The sequence below is a fragment of the Chelon labrosus genome, assembly GCF_963514085.1.
Source record: "Chelon labrosus genome assembly, chromosome: 10".
Lineage (NCBI taxonomy): Eukaryota > Metazoa > Chordata > Actinopteri > Mugiliformes > Mugilidae > Chelon > Chelon labrosus.
The window spans coordinates 11018194-11034876 of record NC_140360.1 but is presented as its reverse complement, the minus strand read 5'-3'; the positions used below and the strand labels follow the sequence as shown (position 1 = coordinate 11034876).

Below are 16683 nucleotides of genomic sequence, written 5' to 3'. Positions count from 1 at the left end.
TTGGGTTCATGTTTGCATAATATACATGCGTTAATCAGCCATTACATTGTGACCACCTGGTCATAATCACGTGTCAAGTGAATAACACTGATCATCTTGTTATCGTGGCTCCTGTCAAAGTTAATGTTGAAGTAGGACCAAATGGAAAAGTGGAAAGACTTGAGTGACACTGATAAGGGACAACTTGTGATGGCTAGACGACTGGGTCAGAGTGTCTCTAAAACCGCAGCTCTTGTGGGGTGTTCCTGGGTGTAAAGCGGTCCGTACCTATCAAAAGTGAAGGCTGGCCCGTGTAGGATGAGCGACTGTAGTTCAAATTGCTTAAATAAAGTTAATGCTGGTTCTGAGAGAAAGGTGGCGCGACACACAGTGCACCAATTTGTTTTGTTCAAGGTTGAGGAGCTGCAGACCAGTTAGAGTGTCCATGCTGACCCCTAGCTAATACAGGAAGCTCCTACAATGGAGACATGAACATCAGAAGTGGACCAGGAGCAGAGCAATGGAAGAAGGGGACCTAGTTTGACGAATCGTGTTTTAATTTATTTTATGGACTGGTGTATATGTCCCGCTTATCTGGTTCTGATATGGCACCAGGAGGCAAGGAACACCCACTTGCTGTTGCCATGGAGCTCTGCCACAATGTTCAGGTGGTGGTACATATCAAAGTGACATCCACATAAATACCAGGCCCAGGTTTCCCAGAACATTACATTTTCATTAGAGCTTTCAATGTTATTCACTTTACCGCTTGGTGGTTTTAATCTTGTGGCTGACCACTGTGTTTAATCACAGTTTGAAAAATGGCACAATTTACTTGAAATAAACAGAAGTATATTATAAGTATAAGAAATTACATTACAAGTTGATTTCTGACACTGCTGCTCATACATTATATGACACGTAGACATTCACTCTCTGACAGTGGTTTCTTTTAAATAAGATAAATCAACATTCAATATAGTTCAATTCATGCTGAGAGTAAAAGATCAGTTTTGACTCCATTGATACCAGATGTTGATCCATGGATGGACAAATTCTCAAGCACCGTGGTTGTTAGCGGCCGCTAACGCGATGGTTCACTGGCCAGCTGCAGGAACAGGATGAAACATTACTGATGTGCTGTCGTCAGTAGTTGTGTGTATGTGTGTGTAATTAGATCTATTTCTTACTGCGATTGAAGATTTAATGCCCTGGAGTTGGAAGAAAACCTTGGCTCCCTCCTCTGGACACACCGTCCTCATCTCCTCTTTACTCATTCCCAGAAGCAGATTTCCCGTCAGCACTCCGAGGCTGTTGATGGTGCTGTCCAAGAGAAGCCACAAAACAATGAGCATCTAAATGAATCCACACAATGCAAGTCTTTGCTTATGGAGCAAACATCACGAGGTTTCCAGTCACCCACATTTTGGAGAAACCCTTGGACTCCAGCCAGGCTTTCACCTCTGCGGACGAGGAGTTCATGTCCAGGCTCGGTTGGTTACGACCGCCCCGCTGCAGCAAAGAGGACATAAATAATGTTCACATCCAAAATCTGTTAGGTAGTTACTCAGCAGAGCTGCATCCTGCTGAGCTCACCGATGGAGCTTCCATGGGTCTGCTGCTGTTCAACGGCTCCAAAACATTCTGAGGGACGTTGCCTTCCTCATTGTTTCTGTTGCGAACAACCCACCATTGCCTATTTTTCTTAATAACCTGTAAAACAGCAAAAACAAGCCAAAGACCTCAAGTGCCTGAATGGTAATACGGACAGTGGCACGGGGCATGTTCAGCTCGATATATAGGGGCACCTCAATGAATTAGAATAACATCAAAAAGTTAATTTATGTGAGCAGTTCAATTCAGAAAGTGAAACTCATATATTATATAGACTCATTACACACACAGTCACATATTTCAAGCATTTTTTTCTTTTAATTTTGATGATTATGGCTTAAAGCTAATGAAAATATCTAATTCAAGTATAATTCGGTATCTCATAAAATCTGAATATTGTGAAAAAGTTAAATATTGTAGACTCATGGTGTCGCACTCTCATCGGCTAATTAACTCAAAAATCCTGCAAAGTTTTCCTTTAAATGGAGATGCTGATTTCATTTTCCAGCAGGACCTGGCTCCCGCCCATGCTGCCAAAAGAACCAATAATTACTGACCATGGTATGGCCAGCAAACTCACCTGACCTAAACCCCATAGTGAATCTGTGGGCTATTGTCAAAAGGAAGATGAGCGACACCAGAGTCGACAATGCAGCGCCACATTGATGCAGTAATTCATGCAAAAGGAGCCCCCACCAAGTATTTAGTGCATACACTGTACATGGATATACTTTTTTGTAGTCCAACATTCCTGTATGAATCTATATAATATATGAGTTTCACTTTTTGAATTGAATTACTGACATAAATAAACTTTTTCATGATATTCTAACTCAGTGGCTTTCAAAGTGGGGGCCGCCAGGGGGCGCTACGGGGGCCTCAGACAATTGGTAAATGGTAAATGGCCTTGCTTTTATATAGCGCTTTTCTACCTATTGGTACTCAAAGCGCTTTACAGTCACAGACACATCTACCCATTCGCTCACACAAGCACACACACATTCACACACCAGTGCCACGCACTGTGAGCAACTGGGGGATTCAGCGTCTTGCTCAAGGACACTTCGGCATGTGGCACATTCCGGGGATCGAACCGCTAACCCTCTGGTTCGTGGACAACCCGCTCCTACCGCTCCAACTACCTACTGAGCCACAGCCGCCCCGGGAGGGAAGATAAGAAAAAAAATTCGAAAAAAGGAAGAAATATTATTTATTTTCAACCATTATTATAAAATATAATCTAATTATTTTTTAAATCATTATCATAAAACATAATTATTAATAATATATCATATCCTTGAAGGATTAATAAAGTATTCTGATTCTGATTCTGATTTCGAAATGTCATTTGCCATGCTCATCTTTCTGATTCCCTGCCAGTCAAAACATTGTTCATGACCTTATAATCTGTGTAGACCTGGCGGTTTGCGCCATTTATCAAGCTGCTTTGCTCCTCAAGCTAGCGTGTAGCTAGCACAAAATGGACAGGTTTTTGACCAGAAAGAGACCGAAGGAACAGACCAACAGCCCTGTCGTGGAGGACACTACTGCAAAAACAAACCTAAGAACTCCTGGCCAACTAAAATCAGAAAATATGAGGCAGCACTTATGCTAAACAAATGTAATAGTTATTGAAAAGTGAATAAAAGTAAGAAAAAACATTATAAAAGATGACGTTTCTTTACATATTTTGTAGCATTGTCTGTAGGTTTGCAAATGGGGTCCCCGGCCAGAAGCTAATGCTGTTTGGGGGGCAGGAACCCCTGTTCTAACTTAGTGATATGCACCTGTAGTTGGAATAACTTTCCATCAGACTGAGACAATAAGACATACTAGATTCAATCTTGTCGGGAAGAGGTAACAGATCAGTTTATTAGATACACAAGATCCGTAGCTGCAACCAGTTGACCACATTTGCAGTTTGGTTTTGAAAAAGTTACTTCTTTGTTTTTTTAGCATTTGCACATTTTTTTTAATAGTTTTTTCTTTAACCTTTTTTTCCTGATATAGCACAAAGGTTTGTAGGGCATTGGTACAACTTCTAACAATCCTTACACCGAGTTGGACGGTACAAGAATAAATCTCTCAGATCGACGTTTATCATCTCACCTCGACCACCTCGCCCTTCATCAGGTTCAGCTCTGCATTGTTCCTGCCCCTGAAGTCGTACATGGCGCGCATTTGCTGCGGCTGCTCGCTGGAGCGGAGACAGAAAAAAAACACATAACCAGAATGAAGCACAGCGAGGCACGAAGAAATGCTTGGATCAACAGTGATAATGGAGCCACGTTGATCGCCGTGTAATGATGCTTACTGCGTTGGTGGAGGATTCGGTGATCGGACGGTCTGACGCTGCAACACACATTAATAACAGTCAATCCTTTACAGTAGTGACAGTATAATATCTGATAACAGGGTTAATCGTTGGCACTATCATTTACATTATGTGAAAACTAACTTATCCAAAAAGGCAAGAAGACGTTTCACCGCTCATCCGAGTAGCTTCTTGATGGCTGAGGGACTGGTGGGAAGTTTGAGGTTTAAATAGGAAACTCTGTAGGTAACCCATCAGAAAATTGCTTGTTGTGTAAACAGCCAGAAACTGGTGCAGTTAATGTCTACTAATGGCTAGATACTTACCTGTCGTTGAGGGGGGACTGTTTGTCCCTGTCCTCTTCCCTATGAAAGGTGCTCTAACGACCCTTGTCAGTCAGAGGCTCCAGTCTCAAGGTGTGAATGGGGCTGAAACTTCTTGGGGACAGAAATTAAGACTATATCGTAAATTGATGGCAGATTAAATCTCAGTCCACCTCCTCTGTTTAGAGGTTTTTCCAAACTGACATAGATGGCTACCTTTACTCCTCTTTCAAACCATGAGTCTTCTCTGGCTAAGATTTGGGCATTGTTATCTTCAGTGGAGTGTCCTTTGTCCCTCAAGTGTAGGTGGACCGCTGAGTCATTTCCTGATGAGCTGGCTCTCCTGTGTTGGTACATGTGTTTGTGGATGGGTCGTTTGGTTACCCCAGTGTACAATGCCTTTGACAAGTTGGGATATCCAACTTGTTCCAAGTGAGGTGGTGTTGGTTTGACGTGTTTCTGCTCCTTCTCCTTACCATCCAGTCTTGTGGGTACAGTCTGTGCTCGGCGCTGAAGAGTTCTGATGACCCCTAGTTTGTGTTCCAGAGGGTGGTGGGAGTCAAATAATAAATGCTGATCAGTGCGAGTGGGTGTCCTATATACTCCAACGCTGAGGCTTCGGTTTTCTTCCACATGCACCACACAGTCCAAGAGGTATAAGTGTCCTCCCAATGAACTTGATGTTGCTGTCCACTGCGTGATAGAGTCCACCTCCTGAGTCTTGATTTTGACCCAAGTGTCGTCCACGTACCTGAACCTGTGGATGGGAGTGGTTCCTGTGAAGGAGTTCAGGGCTCTGGCCTCTAGCTCCATCATGTAGACATTGGCCACGATCGGTGACACTGGTGACCCCATCGCACAGCGGTGTTTCTGCCTGTAGAATCCTCCGATAAATTGGAAATAGGTGGTCGTCAGGCTCAGATCGAGCAACACTCAGACTTGGTCTGGGGCGAGGTTGGTTCTACCAGCCAAGGTGTCATCCTTTCATAGTCTTTCCCGTTCAAATTTTGTGGGTATACACGTGAAGAGGGAGGTTACATCACAGGATACGATGGTTTCTTCTTGACCCAGTGTGATATTCCTGACTTTGTTGACGAAGTCCCTGGAGTTTTCAATGTGGTGAGGAGTGTTGCCCACCAACGGAGACAGGATGGCTGCCAGATGTTTAGTGATTTTATAAATGTTATAACTGAAGAAGATACTCGGATGAGTGGTGAAATGTCTTCTCGAAAAACTCTACAAGTCCAGTTGCTTTTTTTTTTTTAAATGCTTTTTGGATATACCATGACGTGAATGACTGAGAACCTTCACAGACAAAATTAACTTAGCAACAGCTGGATAGGCATGACAGGTACAAAATACCTCTGATTAAGCACTATAAATAAACTGCTACACACTTCTAAAACTCTGGAGAAGTGTACTCCAGATCTGAGCTACCCCTATCTGAAGCCTTCTGGTTAGTTTGTTTTTACCATTTCTGGTCGCCGTACTGTCGTCCTGCGTGCGTAGGGGGATTCGCCATTTATTTGCGGCGGACTGTTCCGTGGAGGCATCGGGGAAGATCTACGAGAGGGTGGAGGCTGCCAGCCACTGTAAAACACTGGGATGTAAGGGGGGACAGCAGTGGGCCATCTCGAACTGTAAGGAAGCGAGAGGCCGGGAAACGGACAGTGAAAACCAAGAAGAAGTTGATCATCTGATGCAGTGTTAAATTATGAAAACAGCTCGTTTAATCATGATTAATGTCTATACAGTAAATATAAAGCTACAGCTCGCAGAGAGGGACTGAAAGTAAAGGGATACTGGCTAGCCCGTGGTTTGAGGTTTTCCTGGAGGTGACTTTGTGTCTGCAGCTAGATGTTTTTATATCTAAAGACAAAGGCACATGCAAGAGGAGACTTTTCAGGTCTTCCAAAAAGAGCTGGGTTGACAAAATCGTGACTTAATTTTGCTAATACAATATTTAATGATCACATTTATGTGTCACTAATAATAAGTCATCAAGTCTGCGATTAAAAGTTTGAATATTTTGTTGTTGCATAAGGTATAAATAGCCATTAACAAACTGATTTGGGACCAGAGATAAAAACCAAAGCTGCTCCTCTAATACCTAACAGTTTACAACTAATCCATACGTATTAGTCAAATTAGAATGAATTAAATCAAGTATTTCCTTACTGCCCATTGGTAACCACTCCTGTTATGTTATGTCATGAATGCAGCATTAACTCTTGATCTACATTTGCATATCAGCACCCAGAGGCACAACGCCCCAAGTCAGGGCATGCCAGGACAAATATAGGTGCATGTACAGTCAGAGGGGTTGCATATGAGAAGGTCACGAGCTTTATCAAAAAGACTTGTGTAATTGTCAGAGGACTGTAAAGGCTGCCCCACCTGGGGACGTTCCAACACTCTCCCAGAGACTTCCACAGCTGCTCCTCCTGCGGGGTGACTTCCTGGTTGAGCAGCTCTATGGCGGCATCTGTGAGCAGGGGGGAGACCACAGTGGGAGGCAGGTCTCGAGGATACCGACTAACCATCTGTGGGAAAACAAACAATGTTTAGGACACGCTTTGGTTAGCATAGCGACTGTGATGGAAAACAGTTAGAGCTAGAGGAGCTTACGAGGTCTAGACCCGAGAAGAAGATGTGGACAAACTGTTCAGCAGTGGGGTTGTTCAGTGACCCCTTCAGCTGGGCCTGTAAAACAATGAAGAGGTTGTTCCAGTGCTTTGTCATTTCTGCTTAAATCCATGTAATCTTTCTAACTGAACCAGTACTCACCAGCAGGTTGAATCCATATTTGATTTTCTGGAGACAGGAGATGTATTCATCCCAAGGCGGCAGAGGGGCAGATGGAGGTGCTGAACGTACTGGAGAAACAATCATATTAAAAACCAGACAAATATCTTGTAAATACCATCTATACATGTAGGGGATTACTCTACAGTAGTTAGTTGATTATCTGTTGAAGGTTCTTACCACTTTTCTTTGGTTTTCCTGTCCAGACATTTTTCTTCGGCCTACTATTTGGCGGTGGAGTGTTCGTTTTTGGGGAAAGTTTGTCCAGAAAGATCTCCAAATCACCGATAACGTGGTTGAAAACATTCTGAGGAAGGGAATAAAAGCTAGAAATAAAACTCTCTAAAACATAAGAACACAGAGAAGCATAGAGGTACTTAGACATTTTTAGGATCATCTTTTCTTAAATGCCGTTATCCACAGCCAGCACTGACCGTGTTCCTCTCTGCCTCTGGTTTATCAACGGGAACCTCTGGGGAGATCGGTAACTCGTTATATTCCGAAGGCTGTATTATTTCTTCTTGTGGAGTATATGGCCGAGATGGAAGTATATAGTCTAATCAGAAACAAAGAAGATAATTTCTAGACAAACATTCAACACATTGTGAGACATGCCGGGGTGGAGTTTATTGCTTATCTGCAGAGAACACGTCCATAAATTGTTTTTTTGAGTAAATTAAGAATGCACAAGTCCTACCAGTATCAGCATAGATGGGAGTATTTTAGTGTACCTGGTTGGATGTTCTCCAACGGTGAAGGCAGGAGGTCCGGTAGTGACGGGACCGGGCTCCAACTTCGCTTCACAGAAGGGAGCTCGAATTTCTGGACATTTATTACGGGTTTCTGACGTCTAGTCCTGAAAACATCAAGGGACGGGTGGTTATAAATCTACGGCTTGATTTCTACATCTGTCCTTGTCATATTTGTAGTTTATCACTGCACCTGACGTAAGGCTGCTCTTTGACGTAAGGCTGCTCCTTGACGTAAGGCTGCTCTTTGACGTAAGGCTGCTCCTTGACGTAAGGGTTCTCCTTGACGTAAGGGTTCTCCTTGACATAAGGCTGCTCCTTGACGTAAGGCTGCTCCTTGACGTAAGGCTGCTCCTTGATGTACGGCTCTTCTCTGACGTAAGGTTGCTCTCTGACGTAAGGCTGCTCCTTGACGTAAGGCTGCTCCTTGACGTAAGGCTGCTCTCTGACGTAAGGCTGCTCTCTGACGTAAGGCTGCTCTCTGACGTAAGGCTGCTCCTTGACGTAAGGCTGCTCTCTGACGTAAGGCTCCTCTCTGACGTAAGGCTGCTCTCTGACATAAGGCTGCTCTCTGACGTAAGGCTGCTCTCTGACGTAAGGCTGCTCTCTGATGTAAGGCTGCTCTTGGCGTGGCGCTGGCGCTGGCGCTGGCACTGGCACTGGCACTACCACTGGCGGTGGCGGTGAGTAGGCATCTCTTCTTGGCAACAACTTATCCAGATCACTTTTAAGTTCCTCTGCCTGGTAAAACAGACCCGCTTTTAATCAAACTCATCAATGACACCAGCATAAATGTCGTGGTGAAGTTACATCCTCTGTCCTCCTTTGTTTCGGGAGGACAAGCTCTTTTATGATTCTTGTGAAACTGGGACTCACCCCGATCTCCTCGCACTGGTACATCAAGACCTGGGGGAGGCGTTTCCTACTGTCCTGCACGATTAATATCAGCAGAGAGTTGTAGGCACAGCTGTCCAGCACAGCTTTGATTTCGACGATGGAACTCAGAGGAATCGCCTCCAGCTCCGCCTACAGAATCAGATCGACCCACCACAGATTACTCAGTTAATAATTGTCAATACTGAACATATTTGCACACAGACAAAAGATAAAACCCTAGTCACAGAGCTGTGCTGGCTTTGAAATGCTTGTCATTGTCTTGGTATTGACTGTGAAAACATTAATCACAGGGACTTACATACCTCAAAGACAAAAATACCGTCATATTTCAGGGGATGTGTGCACGGTTGAGCAAAATGCTAGCTAAGAGCTGTCCAGTTTCAACAAGATGCTGTTTTATTCATAAAATTCCACAGAGAAATATATTTTTTGGGTTTGATGTTGAAGAACTTGACACATCCTTGATCTCAACCACATCAAACACCTCTGGCATGAACCTGAGCCAAGAAATCTACACTACAAGCTTTTGTAAATTTGTCATTTATTTACATCTACCAACCTTGGTCTCAATGTCACCGAACAACAGATAAGATCCCTGAACCTCCATGACCATCTCCTGAGGCCACAGACGACCTTTGGCATCCAGCCTCTTGAGCTTGGCCAGACAGTCCTCTACTGTCTTCATCTCGAGGCCGTCCAGCTCACTGGTGAACACATGCTGTGGAGACAACGAGGAGGAAGGTGACAGATGATCTAATTTATAGCCGCGCCGTTATTATTCCATATGCAGATTTCACGCGCTCCTTTACCTCCACTCTGGCATGAATATTGTCATATTGTCTGTTCAGCGTCTCTGCGTACTCCTTTCTCTGCACTGGGAGTAAACAACATCTTGTAAACACCTTGCAGAAATGAGCATGAAACTAGACAATGTGAGTTTTTACGTGTCAACATACTGTATATGGATCTTCCACTGGGTCTGGATACGGTGGCCCTCGGCAGTGGCCCTCGCCTGAAGTCATCTAGTAGGAAAGGCGTTCTCTTTAGGCTGAAGTCATCGGGCGAGAAACCCCTGAAAAATAATAAAAACCTATCAAACAGGTGGAGCGGGGTGCACGAATCTTACATCATAGTCACAAGCATGTTGTTCTGAAGATAAGCCATCCACAGTCCACAAATCTTCTGCAGTTTAGTACATGTTTTATCTCTTGTTGGGTGTGAACAGGTATGAAGAGTGTCGTAAAGATCTGAATGTGACATGAAACTTTTCGCTCACCCTGGGGAGTAGGTGAAGCGGTTGTACATTGTGAATTCACGTATTTGTGTTCAAACTCGAGAATCACTTGGAAGCCGCTACGACCTGTTGAAAAAGACAAAAATCACAGCATTTTTAAGATTAAATCAGGTTGTGAAGATTCACGTAATGTATAAAGGATTAATTTAGCCAGTTTGGATATTTACAGATTCTTACCCATCAAAAGTCACTAGTTTTTTCAGGTCAGCAGACTCAGGGATTTTACTACCACTCCCTTTCTCAGTTCGGTTTGATCAGCATTTTAGGGCGGATAATAATTAGCAAACCTTAAGATTTTTCTCTTTAAGTGACATTGCTGAAGTCACGTGTGCCACACTACATTTAATCATTTCTAATGATCTTATGAGTGTCGTTGTTTTAAAACTGAACTTGAATACAATGCCCAGTTAATCAATGACAAGAAATGTTATAAAGGCTGAATTACAAATAAGATTCAATAATAATTAAACTGTCTCTAATACTTCACCTCATGATCAGCAGTATTAACCTTAGCACGACCCCGTTTTATCTGTTGGTTAGTTAAGGCATAAATCTACTAATTTCTATACAATAAATAAAAGTAAGCACATTTATTACAGCAGTTTATTTTAGATTTAAACTTTAAAATGATCACATACCTCCTGGTCGTAACGACGGACGCACAGTAAGCTGAGATTTCCTTGCTACAACAACGACAACGCACTTTCTGTAAGAGCAAAGTGTATTTCCATTTCAAAACGTGATATTTATGTAGCTTCCTTCAGTTAAAAACTCCGATGAGAGGACCTTTACATAATCTCCAAAATCCAGTTATTACCTTTCGTGTGTCAGATCAGCTGTGGTGTCATCGCCCCCCCTCTTTCAAAAGGATTTTCTACTGAGACCTCTCATGGCAAAAAGACTGCGCTCACTGAAAAGATTTGCTTGACTTCCTCTTGTACGGCTCAAAGTGCATCACGGCGATGGGAGTGACGGATGAAGAGGGTTGGCCTGATTTGTCATTTGTGGTATGATGGAAAAACTGCAAAGGCTCGTTATGAGTCCAAAGGTTTAGAAAGGTTTCCTTTAGGATGAACAAAGGTCTTAAGAGCTGTGAAAACTAACGTGACTTACGTAATCATGTTCCTAAAGTGTCCTCGATCATATCTATAATAAAATAGTGACAACACACAGAATATAACAAAGATTAAATAAATACTAAACAGAAAGAAACAAAAAAAGGTTTTGTTTGAAGTGAAAAAAGACAAACAACCAGGTAATGTTGAATAAGAGAACCATTTATTTTACCGTCAGCTGACGTGTAAATACTGTACACACCCATAATATTGACAGAGACAATCTTCAAGGGGTAAATAGTTTATTCTGTAAAGAAAAGCGACGTCTCATCTTGGGACAGTGATTAGAGCAGCCTTCTCTAGAGCCAGGACAGTTTAGGCTGTGGCTTTGGTCTGGGTGGCCTTGGCCAGAGCGTTCAGGTCTGTGATGCATTTAGCGATGCTCTCCTTCTCCTAAAAAAAAAAATAAATAAAAGAGCACAGATATGAACATCTGAATCGTACAAGACAGTAAAGGGGTTGAAGGTTGGTACAACAATGAGTCAGTTATCAGTCGTCTTCAGTCTTTCAGTAAGTTATAAATACTATTTATGGAAGATGGGGATGGTAAAAACAATTACTGACTTAGTAACTATGCAGCTCCATGTTGTCATGATTTATGGTGCACTGTTGTAGAGGTCTGCTGTGTTTTAATTTGTTCACAACAGCCCCACATCTACAATGAGAGCGAATATGAAGAATGTCACTGTTTTTATGTAGTATTTTTATTCCGTCACATGTGAGCAAATGTGTTTTACTGCAACCAGATGGTTTTGGATTTGAAATGTTACAGAAATGTCTGCAAAATGAACACGAGTCTACCAAAAAAAAAAAAACTCAGGAAACATTAGATAAAAGTTAACTGTATTAACCCAAATATGTTGTTTGTTTTTTTGCATTTTGCCGTGGAAACCAACAGGATAAAACGGTGAATAAAGAGCAGGGGAAGTTTGAACCAGGGCCTGCTGCTAAAAGCATCTTCAGCGAGTGGCTGTGCGCTCCAGCTATTCATCCATATCCCCGAAACGTTTTTGACAATGTCAGTTTGCGCAAGATCAGCCATCTGTAGCCTCCGTGTTTATTGTCCTGTCAATGTCACCGACGCCTCTTTGGTGCGTGCAATCAGTCCTAAAATGTTTATTTAACCATGTTTAACTTAAAGGAGTTAACGCTACCCATTTAGATGGAACAGAGAATATAAATTCCTGACCAGTGACAATGAATGTCACACCTATTTCAGTGTCTTATTTGATTAGTAGCTATGAGACAAAACAACAGCGTGACAAACAGAAAGTAATTTAATCTCTTAAATGTGCCTGACAGGAAGGTGTGCGTGTAGATGACTGATAAGATAAGCAGCAATATATTTGTATTTTAGGTTGTATTATTACTTCATTGGCATTTTTACAAGAAAACCCACCTCCAGGATGGTTAATATCTCACAGGGACTTGTAGTTCATACTGATAACACCACCTTATAATCGGGGGGAAAAAAAAAATATTAACTGTAAAAGAAAAAAAGGAGTGACCTGCTGAGGAGTGATGCTGCTGACGACATTCTTCTCCACCCAGCTGACCATGTGCTCCTGCTCCATGCGGCGGTGGAGATGCTGCAGGGCAATCTGGTAGTCCAAGCGCCTCTTCACCTCGTTGGTCACCATGTGTATCCTCTCCCTGTAGTTGGTCTCCAGCAGCATAGCCACATTGTTCTGGGAAGGAAAGAGGAGACAGTGTCAATCTTTATGCTGCTGAAAATGTAGAATTATTTTAAAATCTACACTGCCTGGCCAAAAAAAAAAAAAAAAGAAGAACATTACTACATGGGCGATTATCTTTCAGCTGACAGCAAGTTATTTAACCCCAACTGATGCAATGAGTAGCTTTTCATTTCTTAAACAACCATGTCAAAAGCCACATCCCATGGTCGTGGGAAAGATGTTAGGCAGATGAAGTGATGCACCCATCATGCCTAGTGCCTACTGTACAAGCCTGTGGGAGCAGTGCTATGATCTGGGGTTGCTGCAGTTGCTCAGGTCTAGGTTCAGCAACATTATGTTGCCCAAAGAATGAGGTCCGCTGACTACCTGAATATACTGAATGACCAGGTTATTCCATCAATGGATTTTCTTCTTCTCTGATGTTCACGGGCATATTCCAAGATGACAATGCCAGGATTCATGGGGCTCAGATTGTGAAAGAGTGGTTCAGGGAGCATGAGACATAATTTTCACACATGGATTAACCACCACAGAGTCCAGACCTTAACCCCATTGAGAATATTTGGGATGTGCTGGAGAAGGCTTTGCTCAGTGGTCAGACTCTCCCATCATCAATACAAGATCTTGGTGAAAAATTAATGCAACACTGGATGGAAATAAATCTGGTGACATTGGAGAAGCTTATTGAAACAATGCGACCTTTTTGTTTGGTGGCAACTTTTTTTGGGCAGGCGGTGTATAAATACATTCTTCTGGTGGCATTAACAAGGTATTTTAGCCTGGTCCCCCATTTCAGATAAAATCTGACATGTGCATCGAGAAATCAGACAAACGATACTTTGGAAAGGTTGTAGGCCTGCTGTGATGGTTTCAGGCTCCTGTTCTAAAGACAGTCTGGACTGTTCTGATTCTATGTAGATTTAGAATTTAATAGAAGCGAAAAGACGCATCTGATCTGTCCCAAATTAATTCTGCAGCACAACACCCAGCCCAAACAAGAACAGTTTTTGGATATGTACCCAGCACTTTCAATCTGCGTGTCTTAGATGGAGGTTATACAGCAGCTTGCTCTGTGTGTTGTACATACATCAACTAGCCAGGAGTCTGCAAGGCCAATAGAGATGTACACCCAAGAGAAGAGGCAACATTTTAAATTGGAAGGAGAAACACACCCACCATTAAATATAATGAAAGCCTTGAATTTCAACAGGTTATTAGAAATGTGCCAACATCACAACAATGACCTTTTTCCTGAAGCTAGTTGAAGAAATTACAAAAAAGAAATCACGCTGCATGTTAATATAAATATTCGCCGTTATTAGCTTTATGTGACCAGCTTAGTGGCAATATTGTCTTTTTCTGAATAAGTTCAAACCCAAACTATTTCATAAATATGTAAAAGCAGCAACTGAGACTAAATCCATAGAAATGCCCCAAAACGTACCTGTCCAACACCGTGACGGTACTGAGGAGAACTAGAGATATTTTAAAGTTGGAGTGTGGTTACTGCAGTTTGTATAAAGTTAATTAATTTTAACTATTTGTGGCATTACTCTTGAATCTCTACCCGTCACTTTTAATTGTCTTGTACACCGCATGGATCGCTGTAAATTTTGATAACTTGTATTTTTTCCAGCTCAAGCTGATATTTTGTTCACTCCCCAGCTATGATCAGATCCCAAACCTGAAATTACTGTGACAGTTTCCAATTTCTCTCCAAGAGTACATATATATATATAGGAAGAGGTAAATTATTACGATTAAGCATATGGGGAGAAATGATTGAGAAGGTGAAAGCCATTTACCCTCTTGGCGTCAAACAGCGCTGACCTTCCCTCTACTCTCCACTGCTCCTTCTTCTCATTCTCAATGGCCTGAGTCAAGTTGGTCATGGCGAGGTCCTTCACCTCCTGAGCCTTGGCAACTTTCTCCTGCGGGAGGGAAAAAAAAAAAGAAATATAACAGAGATTAGAAAGGGTGGCCACAAAAGAGAAGGTCAATTTAAAATAAAGGACAAATCGTCTACGTGTAATTCAACACTTCTCCAGTGTGTTGATGCACCAAAGGCAATAGGAAAAAAGATAACAGATACACTCATATCTGTTTACTGTTCTCAGGTATCAAATTGTTAGCTATAAAAATCATCATGATTGCCAGCCTACCTCATTCAGTTTGTCAGCAAAGGCTGCAACGCTTGGGCCAAACTTCTTGACACCATAGATGATGATGGCACCCATGGAGGCGGCAGCGAAGGTCTCATGGTTGATGACGTAGATTTCCTTGGACAGCATGTAGAGCATGAGGCCAGCACCCAGCACATAGGGTCCTGTAAAGCACACGGTTTTCATCAGGAGCCATTTCTTTTAGTAAGTAAGACAACAGTGATGTGAGATTCAAATTTTTATCAAGGTCACCTTCCTTAAACACTGAGTAAAAAAGTGTGCAATCATTTAACGCCAATGCTGTCTTCTGTAGTAAGAGAACTACATTAACTTTAAAGTCTTGCGTCTGGATGAGAGACTACAAACCTGTGACTCCAGTTTTGGGGTACAGGAGCTGGAAAATCTCCTCCGGGAAGATGCCATGGCGGACTGCGCCCCCCTTCTCTGGAAGAGGAGGCAGTGGGGCCAGACTCTGGGACGATGTGTGAAGGGAGCGAGAAGCGTGGACCAGACTGTGGGAGAGGAGATTATTAATAGATCTGAGAAGGTCAAACTGGATGGTAAATTGCATTATGTTGTTGTTGTTGTTGTCATCAAAAAATACAAAATAAAACAAATGTTAAAAGACACATACCCAGCTCCGATGGGGCCACTGCCTTTAAGGGCACCGGCTGCAAAGCAAGAGAGAACAGTGCTTAAGTACAAACATGCAACTAATTGTTAATTTAATATTTATTTATTATTTTTTTGTTTTAGTTGTTCATGCACTTGTTTTCCCTTAGAGTAAACTTGGCAACTTTAATATGCAAAGATACGGTACAAAGATGAGACTGTTAGACCTGCGATAGCATAATATAACTGAAGAGCAGCTAATAGTTGACAGTTTAAAGATAACATTTTGTGAAGGCATCACAATAAACCACACTTACTACCTTGTGTTATTCTTTACTAGAAAAGGTGAGGAGTTTAAAGCCGGCCGATGCTAGCTGTCAATAAGGTGACATTTGCTAGCGTGCAGAGCTAACGGTTAGCTAACGTAGCTTCAGCTCGCTGTACCCAAATAGCAGCGATATCTGATATAAATACATTCAAACGACTCTTAATTCACTGTAATGTCCAGTAGCACTCACACAAATACACACGCAATGAACAAGCTGCAGTTTCCAAGCAAAACCGGGCTTAAATTGGTATCAGCTAATCGGCTAGCATTAGCATGTCTCATTCAATGTGCGGCCTTCACTTTACCCTTCAGCTTCACAGTCCCTCTAAACTTTTATTTCTTCCGCTTGACAGTTTGGTCATTTCAGAGATAAACTTGTTTTAAAATAAGCTTTAAAAACATTGCAATACATACCTGAGACAAAAACGAGCCTGGACAGCATGTTTGAAAGATCAAGTGCCAAGTTCTTGCTACGCTGGGCACCCTTGTTTCGGCCTCTGTGCCCTTCTGCAAAGAGCCACAAGGATGGCGGACGCACGAGAACTCCTCACGAAATAACGCGAGACTACAGCAGCGCTCCAGAAGGTTATGGAATAAAGTGGCCACTAGATGTCGCTGTACGCATCATACAACGGTTCAATCCAATCCACTTTATTTATATAGCACAGTTTAAACAAACACAAGGTTTCCAAAGTGCTTTACAACATAAAACACAATAAAACACAGCAAATAAATAACACAATAGAAGCAATAAAAACACAATAAAAGTAGTAAAAAAATATGCATGTATACAC

The 16683-nt window shown here is 42.3% G+C and overlaps 2 protein-coding genes across 2 annotated transcripts; both read right to left on the bottom strand.

The window, feature by feature from the left end:
- Window positions 1-1052: 1052 nt before the first annotated feature.
- Window positions 1053-10156, bottom strand: eps8l3b (EPS8 signaling adaptor L3b; the record flags this gene model as incomplete). Its single annotated transcript, XM_084552574.1, has 17 exons — window positions 1053-1302; window positions 1403-1491; window positions 1576-1692; window positions 3703-3902; window positions 4908-5100; window positions 5721-5868; window positions 6628-6773; window positions 6859-6933; window positions 7018-7106; window positions 7767-7891; window positions 7978-8525; window positions 8595-8810; window positions 9241-9399; window positions 9491-9555; window positions 9638-9802; window positions 9958-10041; window positions 10153-10156. The coding sequence occupies 17 exons, from the start codon at window positions 10154-10156 to the stop codon at window positions 1077-1079; spliced, it is 2649 nt and encodes an 882-aa protein (XP_084408700.1). The 3' UTR covers window positions 1053-1076.
- A 1075-nt stretch (window positions 10157-11231) lies between these two features.
- atp5pb (ATP synthase peripheral stalk-membrane subunit b) lies at window positions 11232-16426 on the bottom strand. The gene is made up of 7 exons (XM_084553103.1): window positions 16304-16426; window positions 15584-15620; window positions 15316-15461; window positions 14950-15113; window positions 14593-14718; window positions 12599-12778; window positions 11232-11483 (listed from the first exon to the last, which is right to left on the bottom strand). The coding sequence occupies exons 1-7, from the start codon at window positions 16329-16331 to the stop codon at window positions 11406-11408; spliced, it is 759 nt and encodes a 252-aa protein (XP_084409229.1). The 5' UTR covers window positions 16332-16426; the 3' UTR covers window positions 11232-11405.
- Window positions 16427-16683: the final 257 nt, after the last annotated feature.